Consider the following 16,839-nt stretch of genomic DNA (forward strand, 5'->3'; position numbering starts at 1 on the left):
ACCCCCAGCCCGGGGCCGGGTAGGGGCCACCCCACTCGAGTCCACCTTAAGGGGGGACGGCGCTCGGGCGGCGTTTGTATACAGTGCGCACACCGTCCTGCCTGCACCCTGCCTGCACCCTGCCTGCAGCCTCCGTGGCCCATGGCAGGTTCTGGGGACCCTCCTCCATCCCACCCCGACACCCTCAACCCCAGCCCAGCCTCACGGTCCCGGGTGGGGGGTCCCCTGCAGCTCCTGCAGGGGCACCAGCCCTGCGCAGGGGACAGGAGTGGACCCCCGAGCACCCAGGAACAAGGGAGACACACACACCCCCCCCCACCCCAGCACCCCAAGGTAGTGACAGCGCAGGGACAGGGCTGAGATGCTGTGTTTATTGAGGTGATGCTGCAGGGCACCCCGGGGGGGTTGCGCCAAGGCACGGCGGCGCTGGGGGCGCGTGGGGTCCCCTGGGGAAGCGGCACCATGGCGGGGTGGCGGCGGTGGGTCCCTCAGGCCTTGCCGGGGTCCTCCTTCAGCGTCACTGTCCGGTTGAACACCATCTGGGGAGAGGCAGAGAGTCAGTGCTGAGCCCCATGGCCCCACAGTGGGCAGGGGGAGCCCCACAGCCCCCTCCCCAAGGCTCACCTTCCCCTCCTCGCTGTCGGGATCCACGGAGAAGTAGCCCAGCCGCTCAAACTGGAATTTGTCGAAGGGCCGGGCAGAGACGACGGAGCTGTCGACCAGGGCGTTGCGGACCACACGCAGGGAGTCCTGGCAGGGGGAGTCAGCTCAGCCGGCACCCCCACTCCCCTCCACAGCCCAGCTGCCCCCAGCCCCTCTGCCCAGGGAGGGGTAGGGGTCGCATAGAAGTGGGTGCAGGAGGTCCCCAGATCCCCCCAGGCCCATAACCCCAGCTCCTACTGCTACTCACAGGGTTGAGGTCGCTCAGAAAGCCACCGGGCACCTCTGACGGGTCCTCGGGATTTTTGTGCAAAAACCTGCCATGAGACAGTCTCATCCCAAAGCCGCCAGGCAGGGGATGTGGTGCCCCAGGGCAGCTGTGGGGCAGCAGCTCGCAGGACCCCAGAGCAGCATCTTCCCCACCGAGGAGCCGGGCAGACCCCAGCACAGCCTGCTGGTACGTGGCCACACTGCCGCTCCAGCACCGGTGAGGTTGCGCCTGCGCCTCTGCGGGCAGCCGGGTACTCACAGTCGCTCGTAGAGCCGCACTTCACACACCAGCGGCTCCGATACCCAGTGGATGAAGGCTTTGGGCTTCTCCGCCGTGTCTGACTTGGTGCAGGTCACCTCCAGCTCGATCACGTGCCCACTGGCGTCCTGGGCAAGAGGAGACAAGACGAGACGCCAGGCAGCAGTGAGGCAGCACTCCTACCCCACAGGGCAGCCTTGGGACCGAAGCACCAACCCCCCAGCTCAGGGCAACCCTGCTCCCCACCACACGAGGCACAGGGCTGGCAAGGAGCTGCCACGCAGGCAGCCTGCACCCACACTGTGCCCACAGCGCCCAGCCCGAGATGACTATTGCTGCCCTTCCCTGGTGAGGCATGGCCATGTCCTGACAACCCATGGCCCAACCTCATGTCCCCAGTGCCCAGAGCCACCCACCTTGATGACGTTCTGTATAGCGATGACGTAGCCAGCGTGGCGCAGCCCCACCGGCTGCCCAGGGGCCAGGCGCTTGTAGCCCTTGTCCACCTCCTGTGAGAGAGTTCATGGCTGCATGAGGGGTCCCAGCACAGGCAGTGGCTCCCCCCTCAAGCATGTCTGTTTGTCCCCACAACTGCGTCCCCGCACCCACTCCTTCCATCCCAGGGATCAGGGTGCCCAGGGCTGTTCAAAGTCCCATGTTGCTGCTGGACATTCCCCAGCACACAGGCCAAGCGTGAGCACTGTCAGTTGGACACGTCCTGGCCGGGCTGAGGGCAGCAGGCATTTCCCCAGTGCTGGTCAGAGCTGCTGGCATGTTTAGGAGTCGCAGTCGACTGCCTGACACCTGCCTGTGCCCGATGCAGCACCAGCACCACTGCCAGCACTGCCAGGCTCCCACTGCCCGAGTCGCAGCTCCTGGGAGCAAGGGCAGTATGGCCTGGTGGGGCCGGCTCACCTCCCTGAAATCTGTCTCCTCGATGTAGATGGTGGTCTGGAAGGGCACTTTGTGAAAACCCCGGCTCTCATCAGCTGGAAAGTTGGGCACAAGGACCTCAAGTGCCTGGGGAGAAGGAGGGGGTGAATGCTGACCTTGGGGAACCCCACTCCCACCCCAGCCCGCAGCAGTCTCACCTTCGGGGCAGGGAAGTTGGTGATGGTGACCTTGAGGGGCTCCAGGACAGCCATGGCCCGGGGGGCCTGCTCATTCAGCACCTCCCGCGCACACGCCTCCAGCAGATGCGGCTCCATCGTTGCCTGGGCCACTGTCACACCGACCTACGGGACAGCCTGCCGTCACCGTGCTGGCTGGGAGACACATCCACCTGCCCCATCCCATCCTGTCCCTGGCACCTACCCGGGCACAGAAGTTGTTGATGGCCTCGGGAGGGAAGCCTCGCCGGCGCAGGGCTGTCAGCGTGAAGAGCCGCGGGTCATCCCAGTCCCTGAGAAAATACCAGTGTGACAGCCAGGCGTGCCCCGGGCAAGACTCACCCTGGCTGCTGGCCCTGCTCCTACCTCACGGCACCTGTCTCCACCAGACGGATGATCTTCCTCTTGGAGACGACGGTGTAGAGCAGGTTCAGGCGCCCATACTCCCACTGCACAGGGCAGTAGACATCCAGCGCGTTACACAGCCAGAAGTAGGAGGAGCGCCTGCAAGACAGGCAGAGGCACAGCCCGGCTCAGCCTCACGCCCGCCCACAGCCCCACGGACGCACCGTCCACCAGCACTTCAGGAGCCGCTGGGACATGGCCAGCTGCTCCCCCACAGAGCTGCCCTGCCAGCTCCAGCTCAGCCCTGAGCCATGCTGTGCACAGCACTCACCTGGCCTGGAACTCTTTGGTGCAGAGGGAGTGAGTGATGTGCTCGATGGAGTCGCAGAGGCAGTGTGTGTAGTCATACGTGGGGTAGATGCACCTGCAAGGCAGACGCAGTCAGCCCCGCGGCAGAGCCCGGTGCTGCTCCCCTCCTGACACCTCCCCGCTCCCAGGAGACGCAGGCCGACCCCCGCCACATGTGCCAGGATGCCGCAGGCCCTCCCTACCACTTGTCCCCAGTGCGATGGTGTGGAGTAAACTTGACACGGTAGGCGACAGGGTCCATCTTCCCATCCTCCATCACCAGCTTCATCCGCAGCGTCGCCTCCCCCTCCCCAAACTTGCCCTTTCGCATGTCCTGTGGAGCGGGGGGAAGCTGTCAGCTGAGCCACGGACCCAGACCCCACGGGCACGCAGCACCCACCCCCAGCCAGAAATACCTCAAAGAGCAGGAGGGACTCTTCCATGGGCCGGTCCCGCCACGGCGAGGGTGGTGGGTTGTGGCCCTTGATCTCCTCGACCTTCTGATGGCAGACGTACGCCTGGCCCCTACGGAGGGGAAATGCCGTCACCAGATGCGAGTGGCCCATCCCCTGGGTGAGGGGGAGCCCCAGCCGCGGCACAGAACATCCACACCGTGCTGGCGCATCCATACCGCCCCGGCATGCTCACCTTCGGATGAGCTCCAGGGCCCAGGTGTAGAGCTGGTCAAAGTAATCTGATGCATGGGTCACTGCATAGGGCTGGTAGCCTGTGGGGATGGGGGAAACAGAGCAGGTTGAAGGCACCCCTAGGGCCCAGCAACAGGACCTGCACGCAGGGACATCCCCAGCAGTGCCCGGCCTGATCCTGCCCTCCCCAGATCCAGCCGTACCCAGCCACTCCACCATCTCCCGGATGGCTGTGAAGTACTTCTCCTCCTCCTTCTCAGGGTTGGTGTCGTCGTAGCGCAGGAAGCACACGCCACCGTTGGCCTGGGGATGGGGGGACAGTGAACAGACGCTCCTTGAGGCACCACAGGCCCAGGCCAGCAGCCAAGCAGTGGGGGGAGAGCTGCCAGCGGGGCTTGGTGCTTCTCACCTTGGCATAGCCAAAGTTAAAGTTGATGGCCTTGGCGTGGCCGATGTGCAGGATCCCATTGGGCTCAGGAGGGAACCGTGTCCGCACCTGCGGGAAGGGGACACCTCTGTCCTTTGGCAGGAGACTCTCTCCCTCCTTGACAGCAGGGGCACTGGCACGAGCCCACAACGATCCCACAGAGCCCCCCGTGCCACATGGGTGCTGCCTCTGGCTGTGCCCCCAGTGAGCTGCGTGTCCCCCCAGCCACCCCACCCAGCTGGCTGGAGCCTGGCACAGCAGTGCCGCCCTCGCAGGGAACTGCTGGGCTGAGGGACACGGCCTCACCTGCCCACCCGTGATTGCCAGGTGCTGCTTCAGCAGAGCCATGGTGTTGGGCGTCACCACATAGCCCTCCGTCTTGTAGTTCTCTCCTGCAGGCAGAGGATGCTCAGGGCTACAGCATCGCTTAAACCAAGCCAAGCCCAGCAGCCAGCGGGGAAGGACATGGCGCCAGGCTGGTCCCCCACAGCACGGAGAGCTGAGGCCAGGGCACAGAGCCGGTGGAGCGGCCACGCATGCAGCAGTGGCTCCTCACACTCACCGGGCTTGTGGAACTTGAGGGCTTCTCCCCGCAGCTGCTCCAGGAGTGACCGTGTCTCCGTGCCCACCTCACCTGCAGGGAGAGATGGTGCTGAGCAGGGGCCTGACTGCAGCTCCCAGGGCCCAGCTCGGAGGCAGGTCCCAGCCAGGAACCAAAGGGCTGGGGAAGCTGCCCTCAGGAGTACAGTCTCTTACCATTCTCCACCACAGCTGCCTTCTGCTTCTCCACCGGGGCCGGCCGGGTCTTTGCAGCCTGCAGGGACCAGCCCAACACCCTGAGTGCCCAGCCCTGGCACACACCTCCCCTTCCTGGCCCAGCCTGCTGCCCCCAGCAGTCCCTCAGACCCGTGCCCATGGTGGCAGCTGGGCCCAGAGCAGCTATTTGGGATCCTGCCTGGACACTCAGCAGGGAAATACCACGCCAGTTCCCAGCCTCCCCCTTCTCCTCACCTTTGGCTTCTTTTCCAGGTCAGCTTCTGTCTTTGGCCCCAGCAAATGCAGCACCTGGAGAAAAGAGACACAGACGGGAGTAGGAAAGGCTCCTGGTGCCCCAAGGCTTTGAGGTGGCCCTGTCCAGCTGTCACCCCCCTCATCCTGCCTACACCTACCCAGGGCAGGCAGTCCCCGGCACCGGACCCTCACACAGAACAGGCCAGCAGGTCCCACATGGACCCGACAGAGGACACAACCCCAAGCAGCATCCAACCCCCTGCCCTCGCACCCACCTGCAGATCCACCTCGTTCTTGATGGTCTTCCCATCCGCCCACCGCAGCCGGCTCCGCGCCTCCCCTGCGGACAGGGCACCCCATGGGCGGTGGGCACGGCTCAGCCCCGGGGGGGGCTTCAGCCAGGGCCGCTGAGGCAGGACACCACAGCCAGCAGGCCAGAGGAGCTGGGGCCAGGGCAGCCCACGACAAAGGGCTGGCTCTCAGGATGCAGGGAAGGAGGGGTGCCGGGCAGGGGCTGCCCCCGTGCCCCACACTCACCCATCAGCAGCCCCATGTTGAAGTGGTAGCGCTCCGCCAGCAGCTCTGCTCGGTGCTCGCCGATCACGGCCTCCACCTGGGCAGCGGGACAGGGACACGGGGGTGAGCGAGACAGGCGGGGAAGCGTGACGCCAGGGGCTGCCAGCCCGTCCTGTCCAGCGTCCCCCACGCCGTTCCTTGGGGACTGGCAGAACCGAGGCCCCACTCACCGCCTCCTCGATCTGCTCGGGGGTGACGCACACCCCCACGCCGCAGGCCCGCTCGAAGTCCGCCACGTCCAGGGGCTCCAGGGGGTGGCTCCTCACGTACTCCAGGGCGGCTGGGGACAGAGCGGGGTGGGGGGGGGTGAGGAGCGGGGCCCTCCTCTCCCCACCGGGGCCGAGGAGGGGGGATCCCGGTGCCGCGCGGTACCGCTGAGCTGCAGGTCGGTGAGGATCTCCCTGCGGACGATGTAACCGACGAGGAAGCCGAGGTGCTTCGGGTCCCTGAGGCGTGCGGCCGCGTTGTACAACAGCGTCCCGGTGGCTTTGTCCAGGGCCGGCCCCAGCGCGCTCCGAGCCTGTCGCCGTCCCGGGGAAGCGTCAGGGCCGGGCGGGGGCTGAGCCCCGGCGAACCGGCGGACCTGGGGGGGGGGGGGTTGGGGTGGGCGGGAAGGGGGGGTAGTGCCAAGGGCCGAGGCCGCTCGATGGGGCCGGGGGAGATGGGGGGATCCGGGGGTGACACCGCCGCACCGGGGACCCAGGAACCGGGAGACCGGGGTGGGGGCCCGCGGCGGGCGCACCTGCAGCACGGCCCGGCGGAGCAGCGCGCTGAGCGCCCCGTTGCGCAGCGTCTCGCGCGCTTTAGCCTCGCTGAGGCCGATGCCGGTAAAAAGCCCCAGCGCCTCCTCCGCCTCCTCCGCCGCCATGGCCCCCGCCGCCGCCATGCTGCTGCTGCTGCCGCCGCCGCCGCCGCCACCGCCCGCCCGGGGGACGGGGCCACGCCCAGCCAATCGGAGCGGGGAAGGCGTGTCGCCGACACAGGTCGAGCCAATCGACAGTGAGAGAGACCCGCCTCTGCCAATGGGACGGGGGAGCTCGGCTCCGGCTCCGCGAATAGGCGCGCAGCGGGCGGGGCCAAGCGGGCGGCCGGTTGCATCATTTAAAGAGACCGGCGGCGGCGGCGGCCACGTGGGGGGCGTGGCTGGAGGCGTGGCCGGGGGGCTGCCCCGCCCCGCCCCTCCGGTCGCCCACCGCCCCGCGGCCCTTTGTCCTCGCCCGGCCGCCGTAGCCCGCCCCGACCGGCACCCGTGTCCCGCCGTGAGCCCGGCGGCTCCCTCGCCCCTCCCGTGTCCCCGTGTGTGTGTCCCCACCTCCCCCAGCGGCCCCGAGGACGGTCCCTGCGATGGGCCCGGGGGGACACACGTACCCAAGGGCCCGTACGGGGGGGAGGTCGCGGCGGCTGCTCCAGCCCGCTGCGGGCGGGGCCGCCGCTGTCCCCGCCGCCGCACCGACCCCATACCCCCGGTTCCCTCAGCCCGGTGTCCCCCGCAGCTGCCCCAGCCCCTGGCCCCCCCAGTCCAATGTCCGGTGTGTGCGAGAACCGGCTAGCCCGGTGTCCCCCGGCCCCCCCCCAGCCCGGTGTTCTCCCACTTCCCTACCCCCCGTGTCCCCCCAGCCCCATATACCCCTCAGCCCGGTGTCCCCCCAGCTCCTCCAGCCCGGTGTCCTCCTGCTCCCCCAGCCCGTTGTTCCCCCCCCAGCTCGGGGTCCCCCCAGCTTCCCCAGCCTGGTGTTCTCCTGGCTTCCCCAGCCTGTTATTCCCAGCTCACCCAGCCTGGTGTGTCCCCCCAGCCCAGTATCCCTCCTCAGCCCTGTCCTCCCCCCCAGCCCAGTGTCTCCCAGCCCCCCCAAGCCCACTCCCACCCCAGCCCCAGCAGAAGCAGCAGACCGGAGGGGTTGGGGAAGGGGGTTTATTGGCAACACCCGGCGGGAGAAGGCACCGACAGGTCCTGCCAGCCGGAGCCGACCCGTGTCCGACGCAGTGCTGGTGTCCCCAGGGATCCCACACCACCGAGGGGACAGAGCCGGTGCCCGGCACCGGGACGGAGCTACAGTTACAGCTCCGTCCCGGTGCCGGGCACCGGCTCCGTCCCCTCAGTGGCTGCTTGCTCCCTGCCTGCAGCTGGCAGAGGCTTCAAGCTATAGCGGGCACTGATGTTGGTACCCGAGACGCTACGGTACTCGCCCATCTCTGTACGAACGGCTTCGTTCTGGGTGATGGTGAGCAGGACCGGGACAGAGAGCGTCACCTCCTTCCGCAAGACCTGGATGCTGAGCGCCGTGCGTGGGGGGATCTTAGCCGGCAGCTGCACCTCCACGCGTTCCCGGCGGGTGCTGGATTCGCTGCGCCCTTTCTGCACTGTAAAGATGTTGGAGGCTTCCACGGTCAGCGTGAAGGAGAGCCCGGCTTTGAGGCTGGTGGCGTTGCTGAAGTGGAAGCTCTGCCAGAGCGTGGTGCCGTACTCCCGGCTGCTGCTGGCTGCCAGTGCCTGCTCTGACTCCGTCTCGTTCACCCCTTCGATCTCATCCACCAGCACCTCCCGCTCTGCCTCCACCCGCTTCTGCTCCCAGAGGAGACGCGCCGAGACCAGGGGCCGCCCGGGCCGCAGCGGGCGCAGGTGGGACAGCCGAGCCTGGAAGTTCAGCTCGAGTTTGTAGTCGGCGAGATGCTCGCCGGGCCATGCCAGGCAGTGCCAACCACCACGACCGGGGTGCTGATAGAGCAGCCAGACCCCTCGCTGCACTACGTGAGAGGCCACCCGGTCATTGAAGTACCCGTATGCCAAGTTGGTCTCCTCCGTCACCACCTTGCAGGCGCCTTGGAAGTTGGGTTGCTCGTAGAGGGTGATCTGGGGGTCCCCCAGGTCATGGTGCACGAGACGCAGCGCCGAGAAGCTGTTGGGCCGCCCCACGGAGGGGTACTCGCCCTCCTCAAAGGCGTGCGGCTCCCCTTCGTACTTGGGGTCCGTGTAGGCGATCCAGGGCTGCCCCACTACCTTCAGGGAGGCGATGCAGTCCCCAAAATCCAGCTCATGCAGGTCGGGCACGTCGCAGGTGAACTCCCGGCTCAGCCCCTCAAAGTTGGCACGCTCGTACACCGTGATCCGGTTCATGGTGTCGCGGGCGCCTGCCCGTGCGAGGGCACGACGCACGTCAAGTCACCTCGCGTGGGCGCTACGGGAAACCCGTGGAGAAAGCCTGGCCAGCCAAGGGGACCCCTGGTACCCCCTTATCCCCTGTCCTCTGCCTCTCCTTTGTCCACCTCCGCACGGTCCCTGCGCTCTCACCGTCTGTGCCGGCAGTGCCCCGACACCAGCCCGCAGCCGTGCCTTTTACAAGGGGTTGGTGGGGCCGGGGCGTGCTGCGGCATGAAGCAAAGGTGATGACGGTGCTCGCCCCCGCACCCAGCCCCGGCCCCGCTCTGGCGGCAGGGAGCCAGCCAGGCCCCGCACGGCAGCCGGCGCACCGGAGTACCAGCCGACCCTGCGGACCAGCCCTGCCGGAAAGTCCTGCTGCACCCTGGGCACATGGCGCTCCAACGGTAACGAGTCACCGCCAATTATCACTGATGCTTCCGCCCTGCCCGCGCTAATTACGGTGTGCGTTGCCGGTGGGGCAGGAACTGCCGGCTCGCCCCGGCGGGGTGAGAGGGTATCATGGTGGGGTGAGCTGGCGCCCCAAGACAAGCCCCTCCGGCACCCCGGTGCCCTGGGGCACAGGACACAGCCCCTCTGGCATGGCACTGCTGCCCCAGCCCTGCGCCTGAGAATGGCCGGGGCAAGTGGTGGCACTTCTCCCCCCTTGTCCCTCCATAGGCAGGATGGTCACGGACCACCCAGGGTGGCCACGGTGCTGCTGGAGGGTGATGGGTGCCAGTGCTGGGTGGGCATGGTGGGACGCTGATGCCCAGCCAGGGCATAGGGACAGCTGGCAGCCACCCGGAGCACAGCGTGCCGGGGGCTTCTTCAGGGCACCACACGGGTCCCCATGGCATGGGCTGGAGCTGGCCTGCCCAGGAGCTGCCGGTGCAGGGCACAGGGCACGTGCACCCCCCGGCTGGCACCCCGCTGGGACTGGGCTCAGGCACCTTGAGGGGTCCGGGGCAGGTTGAGCCTCTGGCTTCTCCCGGCGACGTGCCTGGGCCCAGGGGCTGCCTCATCCCCGCGTCCCTACAGCTCTCCCCAGCTCAGGACCGTCCCTGCGGCACAGCGCAGGGAACGGAGAGCACCAAAGGTGTTGACGTGAGCAGCTCACGGTGGGGTATGGCTAGATCTTGACCCACCCCCTGCAGCCCCCACTCTTGGCTGGGGTCAGCCAGGACCCCCAAAGCCTCTGGGCTGAAAACTACCCCTTGGGGCCAGCGTGGGGCCGGGAAGCGGGGCCAGCCCCAGCTGTGTGGGGTGCCCCAGGCCCACAGGGGAACCCAGGTTTGGCACAGCCTGCAGGCACCCACATCCTGCGGTGGAGGAGGACGGAGACGCCACTGCTCCGGCAGCCTGTCCCCCCACCCTGAGTCACCCCAAGAGAGGAACCCAGGTGTCCCCACATCCCTGAGCCCTGTTCCCTGCAAAACCCTGTCTCCAAAAAACAGGTGCCACCGCAGATCTCGCCCCCCCAGCTGCCCCCTTGCCAACGCCCCCCTTCCCCTGCCTGCAGTGTCGGGGCTGCCAGGGTCTCCCAGTTTATTGCCAGATGTCGGGGCGGTCGGGGTTACACCAGACAAACGCTACAGGAAGCGGTTAGTGAGCGGGGGGCCGTGGGGGCCACAGGTGGGGGGCCGGGGAAGGGCTGTCCCGCTCGCTCCCCTGGCCCGCAGCCTCCCCGCCGGCCCCCCCGAGCTGCCACGCTCCCCCGCGCCGGGGACCCCTCCCGCTCCCCGCGGCCGCCCCGGCCCTGCGGCCCCCAGAAACCCCCCACCTCGCTGTCGTGCACCCCCTCTGCGGCGAGGCCGGCGGGCTGGGGCGACACGGGGGGGGGGGGGGACATGGGGCAGCGTGGGTGGGAGGAGGTGCTGGCATTATTGCTATGGCGGGCGGGAGCAGCGCGACCCTCCCCATGCTCAGATCACAGTCTCGAAGAGCGTCGCCTTCTCCTTGGGGGGCTCCGGGGCCAGCAGCTTGGCTTCTGCCTCGGGCGTCAGGTACTCCAGGTGGTGGTGGCCCCAGATCGGAGTGGTCAGGAGCTGCCAGCGCTGCGGGGACGCCGTGTCAGCAACCGGGGACGGCAGCACCGGGGACTGCCTGGAGCTGGCACGGTGCATCCCGCCGGTGCACGGGAATGGGACCGAGGTGGGGACAGGGGTGGGATTTGGATGGGGACGGGGATGGAGACCGGGACAGGGAAGGGATTGAAATGGGATTGAGAGAGCAATAGCATGGGGACAGGGATGGGACCGAGATGGTGACGGGATTAAGACAGCAATGTCAGCAAGCATGGAATTTGGGTGAGGTTGGGAGTGAGACAGTGATGGGGACAGGGACGGGATTTGGATGGGAGTGAGAGGGATGGGGACAGGAATGGGACTTGGATGGGGATGGGGGTGAGACTAGGATGGGGAAGGGATCTGAAATGGGATTGAGAGAGGGATGGGATTGAGACAGTGATGGGGACAGGGACAGGATTTGGCTGGGGATGGGACTAAGATGGCAATGTGGACAGTGCTGGGATTTGAATGGGGATGGGATGAAGACAGGACTGAGAGGGGGACAAAGACAACGATAGCTGAGAAACATTTGGGACAGAGGCAGGAGGGCGCCCGCCACGCCGCCCTCACCTCGCGCAAGGAGCCTTTGCAGCGCAGGAGCTTGTAGAGGACGGTGCAGGGGATGCAGAGCATGGAGGAGAGTGCCAGGACCCAGCCGATGGCATCCCCCCACCACGGGTACACATATGTCTTGTTGTAGGTCAGCGGCTTGTAGTTCACCACATGGAACACAAAGATGCCCTGGGTGGAGAGAGGGGGGTGAGGTCCCACAGCGCAGGGGGCCGGCAGCCCCAGACCCCTCACGCATGTCACCCCGCAGCCCCGACACGCGTGTTGCCTCACGGCCCCGACACACGTGTCACCCCACGACCCAGACACGCATGTCATCCTGTGGCCCCGACAGGCACATCGCCCCACGGCCCGACACGCGTGTCGCCCCACGGCCCCGACACGCGTGTCGCCCCGCAGCCCCGACACGCGTGTCGCCCCGCAGCCCCGACACGCGTGTCGCCCCGTGGCTGCCGTGCCCAAAGCAGCCGCCTGGGGGAGCCCGGTGCCCGTGGCACAGGGCCGGGGCAGCGGGCACATGCACGCACACGCGAGCACACGCGTGTCCCCGCGTGGGGCGGCCCCGCTTACCACGCAGACCAGCGGCGTCACCACGGCCCAGCACCACTTCATGAAGGGCAGGGGCCGGTAGCCGATCATGCGGGCCACGTCGTCCATGAAGCGGTCAGCGCCTGAGAGGAGAAGGGCGTCAGCCGAGCCCCACGGGGCACCCGCGTCCCCTTGCGTCCCCCCCCGCCGCGTCCCCCTGGCCTCACCGTAGACCCAGGCAATGACCACACACTCCCAGAAAGCCTGCCACAGCAGCGTGATCCCGCTGGCCGAGTAGTTGTCAAAGAGCTGGAACACGTACATGCCGCCCTGCCGGGACGGCGCTGCGCGTCACCGGGGCTGTGCCAGCCGCCCCGCGCTGGCACGGGTGCCTCCACACCGCCACGGGCGCAGCCTTGCCAGCACCGGCGCCCCACCTGGCACAGACACCTTGCGTGCCACGGGCACCCCGTGCTGCCGCAGCACCCCCACCACGACGGGCACCCGCCGTGGCCACGGGCACCCGCACGCCACGGGGACCTCCACAGCTACGGGCACCCCCCCTCCCCGCTGCCGCAGGCGCAGCAGCCCCAGGGAGCTCCCACCCCACGCTGGCACCCCGTGGGAGGTGACGTCCCGGGGGGCAGCCGCAGGTGCCCAGCGTGGGGCCAGCCGGCCGGCGTCCCTGCCGCGTCCCCCACCTGCGTGACCATGGAGAGGTCGATGAGGCAGCAGACGAGGCAGCAGAGCGCAGCGGTGAGCTCACGGCGCAGCGAGCCGGCCCCCGGCTGGGGGAACAGGTCCAGGATGCCCGTGATGAAACCCTCCACGCCGACAAACTGTGGGCAGAGAGCGGGGCTCAGCGGGGACGTGCCACCCCGTCCCCTCCCCGTCCCTTGTCCCCCTGCCCGCCGCTGCACCTGGCTGTCCAGCCCCAGCACGAGGAGCATGAAGAAGAAGAGCGTGGCCCAGAGCGGGGACAAGGGCATCAGCGTCACGGCTTTGGGGTAGGCGATGAAAGCCAGCCCAGGGCCTGCGGGAGAACGGGGTCAGCAGTGCCACCCCGGGCGGGGGGGGGGGGACGACGACACAGGGGACAAGATGCCAGTGGGCACCCAATGCCCAGCACTCACCGGACTCAGCCACCTTGGAGATGTCCACGCCTTGCTCGGAGGCCATGAAGCCCAGCACGGAGAAGACGACGAAGCCGGCAAAGAAGCTGGTGGAGCTGTTGATCACGGCCAGGATGTAGGCATCCCTACGGGCAGAGCGGGTCAAGGGGGTGCCGGAGCGACACCGGGGGACACACCGGGGGAACGCCCTGCAGCCGGCACAGCCCTACCTGTAGCAGTTATTGTGGAAGCGGTTGTAGCTGCCCAGCGCGGTCAGGGCGCCCAGCCCGATGGCATAGGAGAAGAAGATCTGGGTGCCGGCGTCGATCCAGACCTGGGGCGCGAGGGAGGGCGTCGGGGGGCGGGGAGGGTGCCGGGGGGGTGCCCAGCACCCAGCCCCCTCCTGCCCTCCCCGCCGCCCTCACCTGCGCCTCGGCCAGCTTGGACCAGTCGGGTTTCAGGTAGTAGACGATGCCACCCAGCGCCCCGGGCAGCGTCACTCCGTGGACCAGCAGCAGGATGAGGACCACGTAGGGGAAGAGTGCCGTGAAGTAGACAATCTGCAGAGGAGTAGGTGCCGGTGAGACCCCCCGGGCTAGGGATCTCCATTGCGTGCCACAGGTGTCCCAGCAGGACCAGGGCTCGGGCACGTCCCCGGCGGCTGGTGGCATCTCCCAGACAGATGCGGGACAGGGGGTCTTGCACCTCCGTGGGCTGTGGCACAAGAGAGCAGGAGCCGGCAGCGCCGTGTGCCGCAGTCCCGTCCCCGCGTGTCGGTGGCCCCGACGCGTTCCCCCCCACCGCCAGCGTCACCTTCCCGGTCGACTTGACGCCCTTCCAGATGCAGAAGTAGACAATGACCCAGGTGGTGACCAAGCAGAGGATCATCTGCCAGTTCATCTCCCCCGGCTCGCTGAGGTCCCCCGAGAGCCGCAGCACCTTGTTCCTGTAGAGCGGGGCCGTGCTGAGCGCCGGCACGACCCCCTCGGCCCCGGGCGAGACCCCCTCGGTCCCCACACTCACTCCCAAAACTCAATGACGGGCGAGCGCTTGTTGGCCAGGTCGGCGCAGCTGAGGTTGAAGGGCCCAGGGCCGGCGCTGGCGTTGGCGCTGCCATTGCGGCAGAGCTCGAGGTGGAAGAGCTCGGCGCACTGCTCGGTGTTCCAAGCGTGGCCGCAGGTGGCCCAGGGCAGGGTGTCCGTCAGTGAGTGCACCAGGTAGAAGAGACCCCACACCAGGATCATGATGTAGTAGGAGTTGCAGAAGAAGACGATCACCATGGAGGCCAGGCCCAGACCTGCGCCACGAGGAGATCAGAGCCTGCGGGCACCCACGGACACCCGGCAGCCCGATGGGATGGGGTGGGGTGGGATGGGGGGTTGCTGGTGGGGATGGGGCAGGACACGGGGTGCTGGTGGGGATGCGGGGAGCCGGCAGCCGGTGGGGACAGGACAGGGGGAGCTGGCAGCCCCAGGCAGGACGGGGTGGGGACGGCCGGCAGCATGGCACAGGACGGGGGGGACGACCAGGTGGGGCGCAGCACAGGGAAGCCGTCAGGACGCTGCGGAGGTGGGGATCCGGCCGCCCCCGGGGAAGCCGGGCAGCACGTAGGCAGGGAGACACGGAGGCAGGCAGGGCCGGGCAGGGCAGCGCAGGGTGCCACGGGGCACGGGTGCAGGCAGCTGCCGCCCTCGGCCGGGGCGCAGGGTAGCAGCGGGACGCGGGCAAGGTGCATGGAAGCGGGCAGGGCGTGGGCAGGGTGCCGCCAGCCCTGGCAGGCTGCAGGCAGCCGGTGCCCCAGGCAGGGTGCCGGCAGGGTGCTGCCAGCCCCAGGCGGGGTGCTGCGGAGGGGGGGGACGCGGGCCCCCGGGCAGGGTGCAGGACGCAGGGCGCTGGGGGGGCCCCCGGGCAGGGTGCAGGGTGGCGGGGGCCACGGGTAGGGTGCAAAAGGCCACGGGCAGGGCGCGGCGTTACCCTTGAAGAGGGGGGCGATGTTCCAGGCGGCGATGCCCCCCTGCTTCATGAACTGCCCCAGGGCCACCTCCAGGAAGAAGACGGGGATGCCGCCCACGAAGACGATGAGCAGGTAGGGGATGAGGAAGACGCCTGGGGCCGGGGGGGGGGGACACGGGGCCGGCTCAGCCGCCGCCGCCCCCCCCGGGCCCCCCCGGCCCCCCCCTTCCCTCCCCGCGCCGCCCGCCCCGGGCGCAGCGAATGGCGAAGGCGCCTCCGCGCCCTCCCCTCGCCGCGCCGCCGATGTAGGTCAGGGCGGGCAGGTGGCGGGGGGCTCCCCACGGACCCCCACCCCGGGGAGTGACACCGGACACGCGTGGGGTGGCCCGCGAGCCCCGCGGACGGCCCCTCGCCCCGGGGAGCTGCCGGGCGGGCCGGCCCACCGCGGGGTGACCCCCCGCGCGCGCTACGGGGTGGAAAGCAGCGGAGCGCTCCCACGCGCCGTGGGGTGCCCCCCCCCTCCCACTCCCCACGCTGTGGGGCGCTTCCCCCGCCTCGCGGGGCGGGCGCGGGGGCTCACCTCCGCCGTTCTTGTAGCACAGGTAGGGGAAGCGCCAGACGTTGCCCAGCCCCACGGCGAAACCCACGCAGGACATGATGAAATCCATCTGCCGGGTCCAGGTCTCCCGCTCGGGGGCGGCCGCTTTCGGGGGCCCGGGGGGTCCCACCAGCGGTGCCGTCACCGCCCGCTCCTCGCCCGCCGCGGGGGGCTCCGCGCCCTCCGCCTCCCCGCGGCCCTCTGCCGAGACAGGGGGGGGCCCACGCTGCCGTCACGCGCGCCCGTGGGAGCGCGGAGTGGGGGGGCGGGGGGGGCGCGGGGGGACCGAGGGTCCCCCCGCGCCCCCCCCGCCCCCCCACTCCGCGCCCCTCTCCGCGCGTGGGGGCGTGACGTCAGATGTCAGGCCGGCGCGTGACGTCACAATGCAGAGCGGTGACTCACCCCGCGGCGGCGGGAGGGGGCGCGCCGCGGTCGCGCGTGGCCGTGGGCCGCCCCCCCCCCCCCCCCTCCATCCCCAACCTCATCCCTCCCCAGCGCTCCCCACTTACCGGAGCCCGCGGGGGCAGCGGCGGCGGCGGCGGCGGCGGCGGCGGCGTCGTCGCGTCGCGGGGCGGCGGGCGGCTGCGGGGCGGCCGTGTCGGCGGGGACGGGGGGCATGTCGCGGGGGGCCGGGGAGCGGGGGCGGGTCGGGGGCGGCTCCGTGGCCGTGGGAGGGAGGGGGGGGGGCTCAGAAGCAATCCACGAAGCACTTGAAGGTGAGTCGGAAGAACCTCATTGAGGGCGGCGGGGCGCGGCGGGGCGGGCCGGGCCGGGCGGGCGGCTCAGAGCCGGGCTGCGGGGCCGGCGCCGCGCGGCCGCTCCGGGGCTCTCTGCGCCGCGGCACCGGGCGGCGGCGGAGGCAGAGACCGGCCGCGCCGCCCCCCGAGCCCCATTGGCCGCGCCGCCCGCCCGCGGCTTGACGGGACTTGCAGTCCCGCCGCACCGGCACCGGCACCGGGGCGAGGCGGGGGCAGCGGGGCAGAGGGCGCGCCGCGGGGCACCGGGCAACGGGGCGTTCCGGGGCACACCGGGCGCTCGGGGACACGCCGGGCGCTAGAGCACCGGGACTTGCGGTCCCGCCACGACAAGCGGGCACCGTGGGACAACGGGCGAATCGGCACCGGGACTCGCGGTCCCGGCGCACCGGGGGACGCCGGGTATTAGGGCACCGGGACTTGCAGTCCTGCCACGCTAGCACCGGGGCACACCAGGGGACACCAG

The 16,839-nt window shown here is 69.6% G+C and overlaps 3 protein-coding genes across 3 annotated transcripts; all 3 read right to left on the reverse strand.

Moving 5' to 3' along the window:
* Positions 1 to 357: 357 nt before the first annotated feature.
* On the reverse strand, positions 358 to 6,572 carry QARS1 (glutaminyl-tRNA synthetase 1). The gene is made up of 24 exons (XM_075052936.1): positions 6,395 to 6,572; positions 6,025 to 6,172; positions 5,823 to 5,932; positions 5,614 to 5,689; positions 5,352 to 5,416; positions 5,077 to 5,130; positions 4,822 to 4,879; positions 4,628 to 4,699; positions 4,372 to 4,457; positions 4,048 to 4,134; positions 3,842 to 3,941; positions 3,640 to 3,718; positions 3,408 to 3,516; positions 3,195 to 3,325; positions 2,975 to 3,067; positions 2,665 to 2,802; positions 2,504 to 2,591; positions 2,281 to 2,424; positions 2,105 to 2,209; positions 1,606 to 1,698; positions 1,190 to 1,317; positions 911 to 977; positions 625 to 750; positions 358 to 539 (listed from the first exon to the last, which is right to left on the reverse strand). The coding sequence occupies exons 1-24, from the start codon at positions 6,536 to 6,538 to the stop codon at positions 489 to 491; spliced, it is 2,352 nt and encodes a 783-aa protein (XP_074909037.1). The 5' UTR covers positions 6,539 to 6,572; the 3' UTR covers positions 358 to 488.
* Positions 6,573 to 7,708: 1,136 nt separating this feature from the next.
* LOC142042556 (epidermal differentiation-specific protein-like) lies at positions 7,709 to 10,233 on the reverse strand. Its single transcript, XM_075052614.1, has one exon. It carries the CDS (start codon positions 8,765 to 8,767, stop codon positions 7,709 to 7,711), a length of 1,059 nt encoding a protein of 352 aa, XP_074908715.1. The 5' UTR covers positions 8,768 to 10,233.
* Positions 10,234 to 10,319: 86 nt separating this feature from the next.
* Positions 10,320 to 16,435, reverse strand: SLC6A8 (solute carrier family 6 member 8). The gene is made up of 14 exons (XM_075052612.1): positions 16,128 to 16,435; positions 15,601 to 15,819; positions 15,042 to 15,173; positions 14,091 to 14,364; positions 13,881 to 14,013; positions 13,493 to 13,627; positions 13,298 to 13,401; positions 13,089 to 13,213; positions 12,876 to 12,988; positions 12,657 to 12,794; positions 12,183 to 12,285; positions 11,998 to 12,098; positions 11,428 to 11,598; positions 10,320 to 10,845 (listed from the first exon to the last, which is right to left on the reverse strand). The coding sequence occupies exons 1-14, from the start codon at positions 16,234 to 16,236 to the stop codon at positions 10,714 to 10,716; spliced, it is 1,989 nt and encodes a 662-aa protein (XP_074908713.1). The 5' UTR covers positions 16,237 to 16,435; the 3' UTR covers positions 10,320 to 10,713.
* Positions 16,436 to 16,839: the final 404 nt, after the last annotated feature.

This window comes from Buteo buteo, chromosome 21 (genome assembly GCF_964188355.1).
Source record: "Buteo buteo chromosome 21, bButBut1.hap1.1, whole genome shotgun sequence".
NCBI classification, from domain to species: Eukaryota; Metazoa; Chordata; class Aves; order Accipitriformes; family Accipitridae; genus Buteo; species Buteo buteo.

Bases quoted from the DNA above. Each gene is read 5' to 3' on its own strand.
- SLC6A8 (XM_075052612.1), bottom strand. From the start codon at position 16,236: ATGCCCCCCGTCCCCGCCGACACGGCCGCCCCGCAGCCGCCCGCCGCC. The intron at 13,402-13,492 runs GTGAGGGCGGCG...CTCGCGCCCCAG, and splicing joins CCAAGCTGGCCGAGGCGCAG to GTCTGGATCGACGCCGGCAC. The intron at 12,989-13,088 runs GTGAGTGCTGGG...GTTCTCCCGCAG, and splicing joins CTCCAAGGTGGCTGAGTCCG to GCCCTGGGCTGGCTTTCATC.
- LOC142042556 (XM_075052614.1), bottom strand. From the start codon at position 8,767: ATGAACCGGATCACGGTGTACGAGCGTGCCAACTTTGAGGGGCTGAGC.
- QARS1 (XM_075052936.1), bottom strand. From the start codon at position 6,538: ATGGCGGCGGCGGGGGCCATGGCGGCGGAGGAGGCGGAGGAGGCGCTG. The intron at 5,933-6,024 runs GTACCGCGCGGC...CTCTGTCCCCAG, and splicing joins CACCGACCTGCAGCTCAGCG to CCGCCCTGGAGTACGTGAGG. The intron at 5,417-5,613 runs GTGAGTGTGGGG...CCCTGTCCGCAG, and splicing joins CAACATGGGGCTGCTGATGG to GGGAGGCGCGGAGCCGGCTG.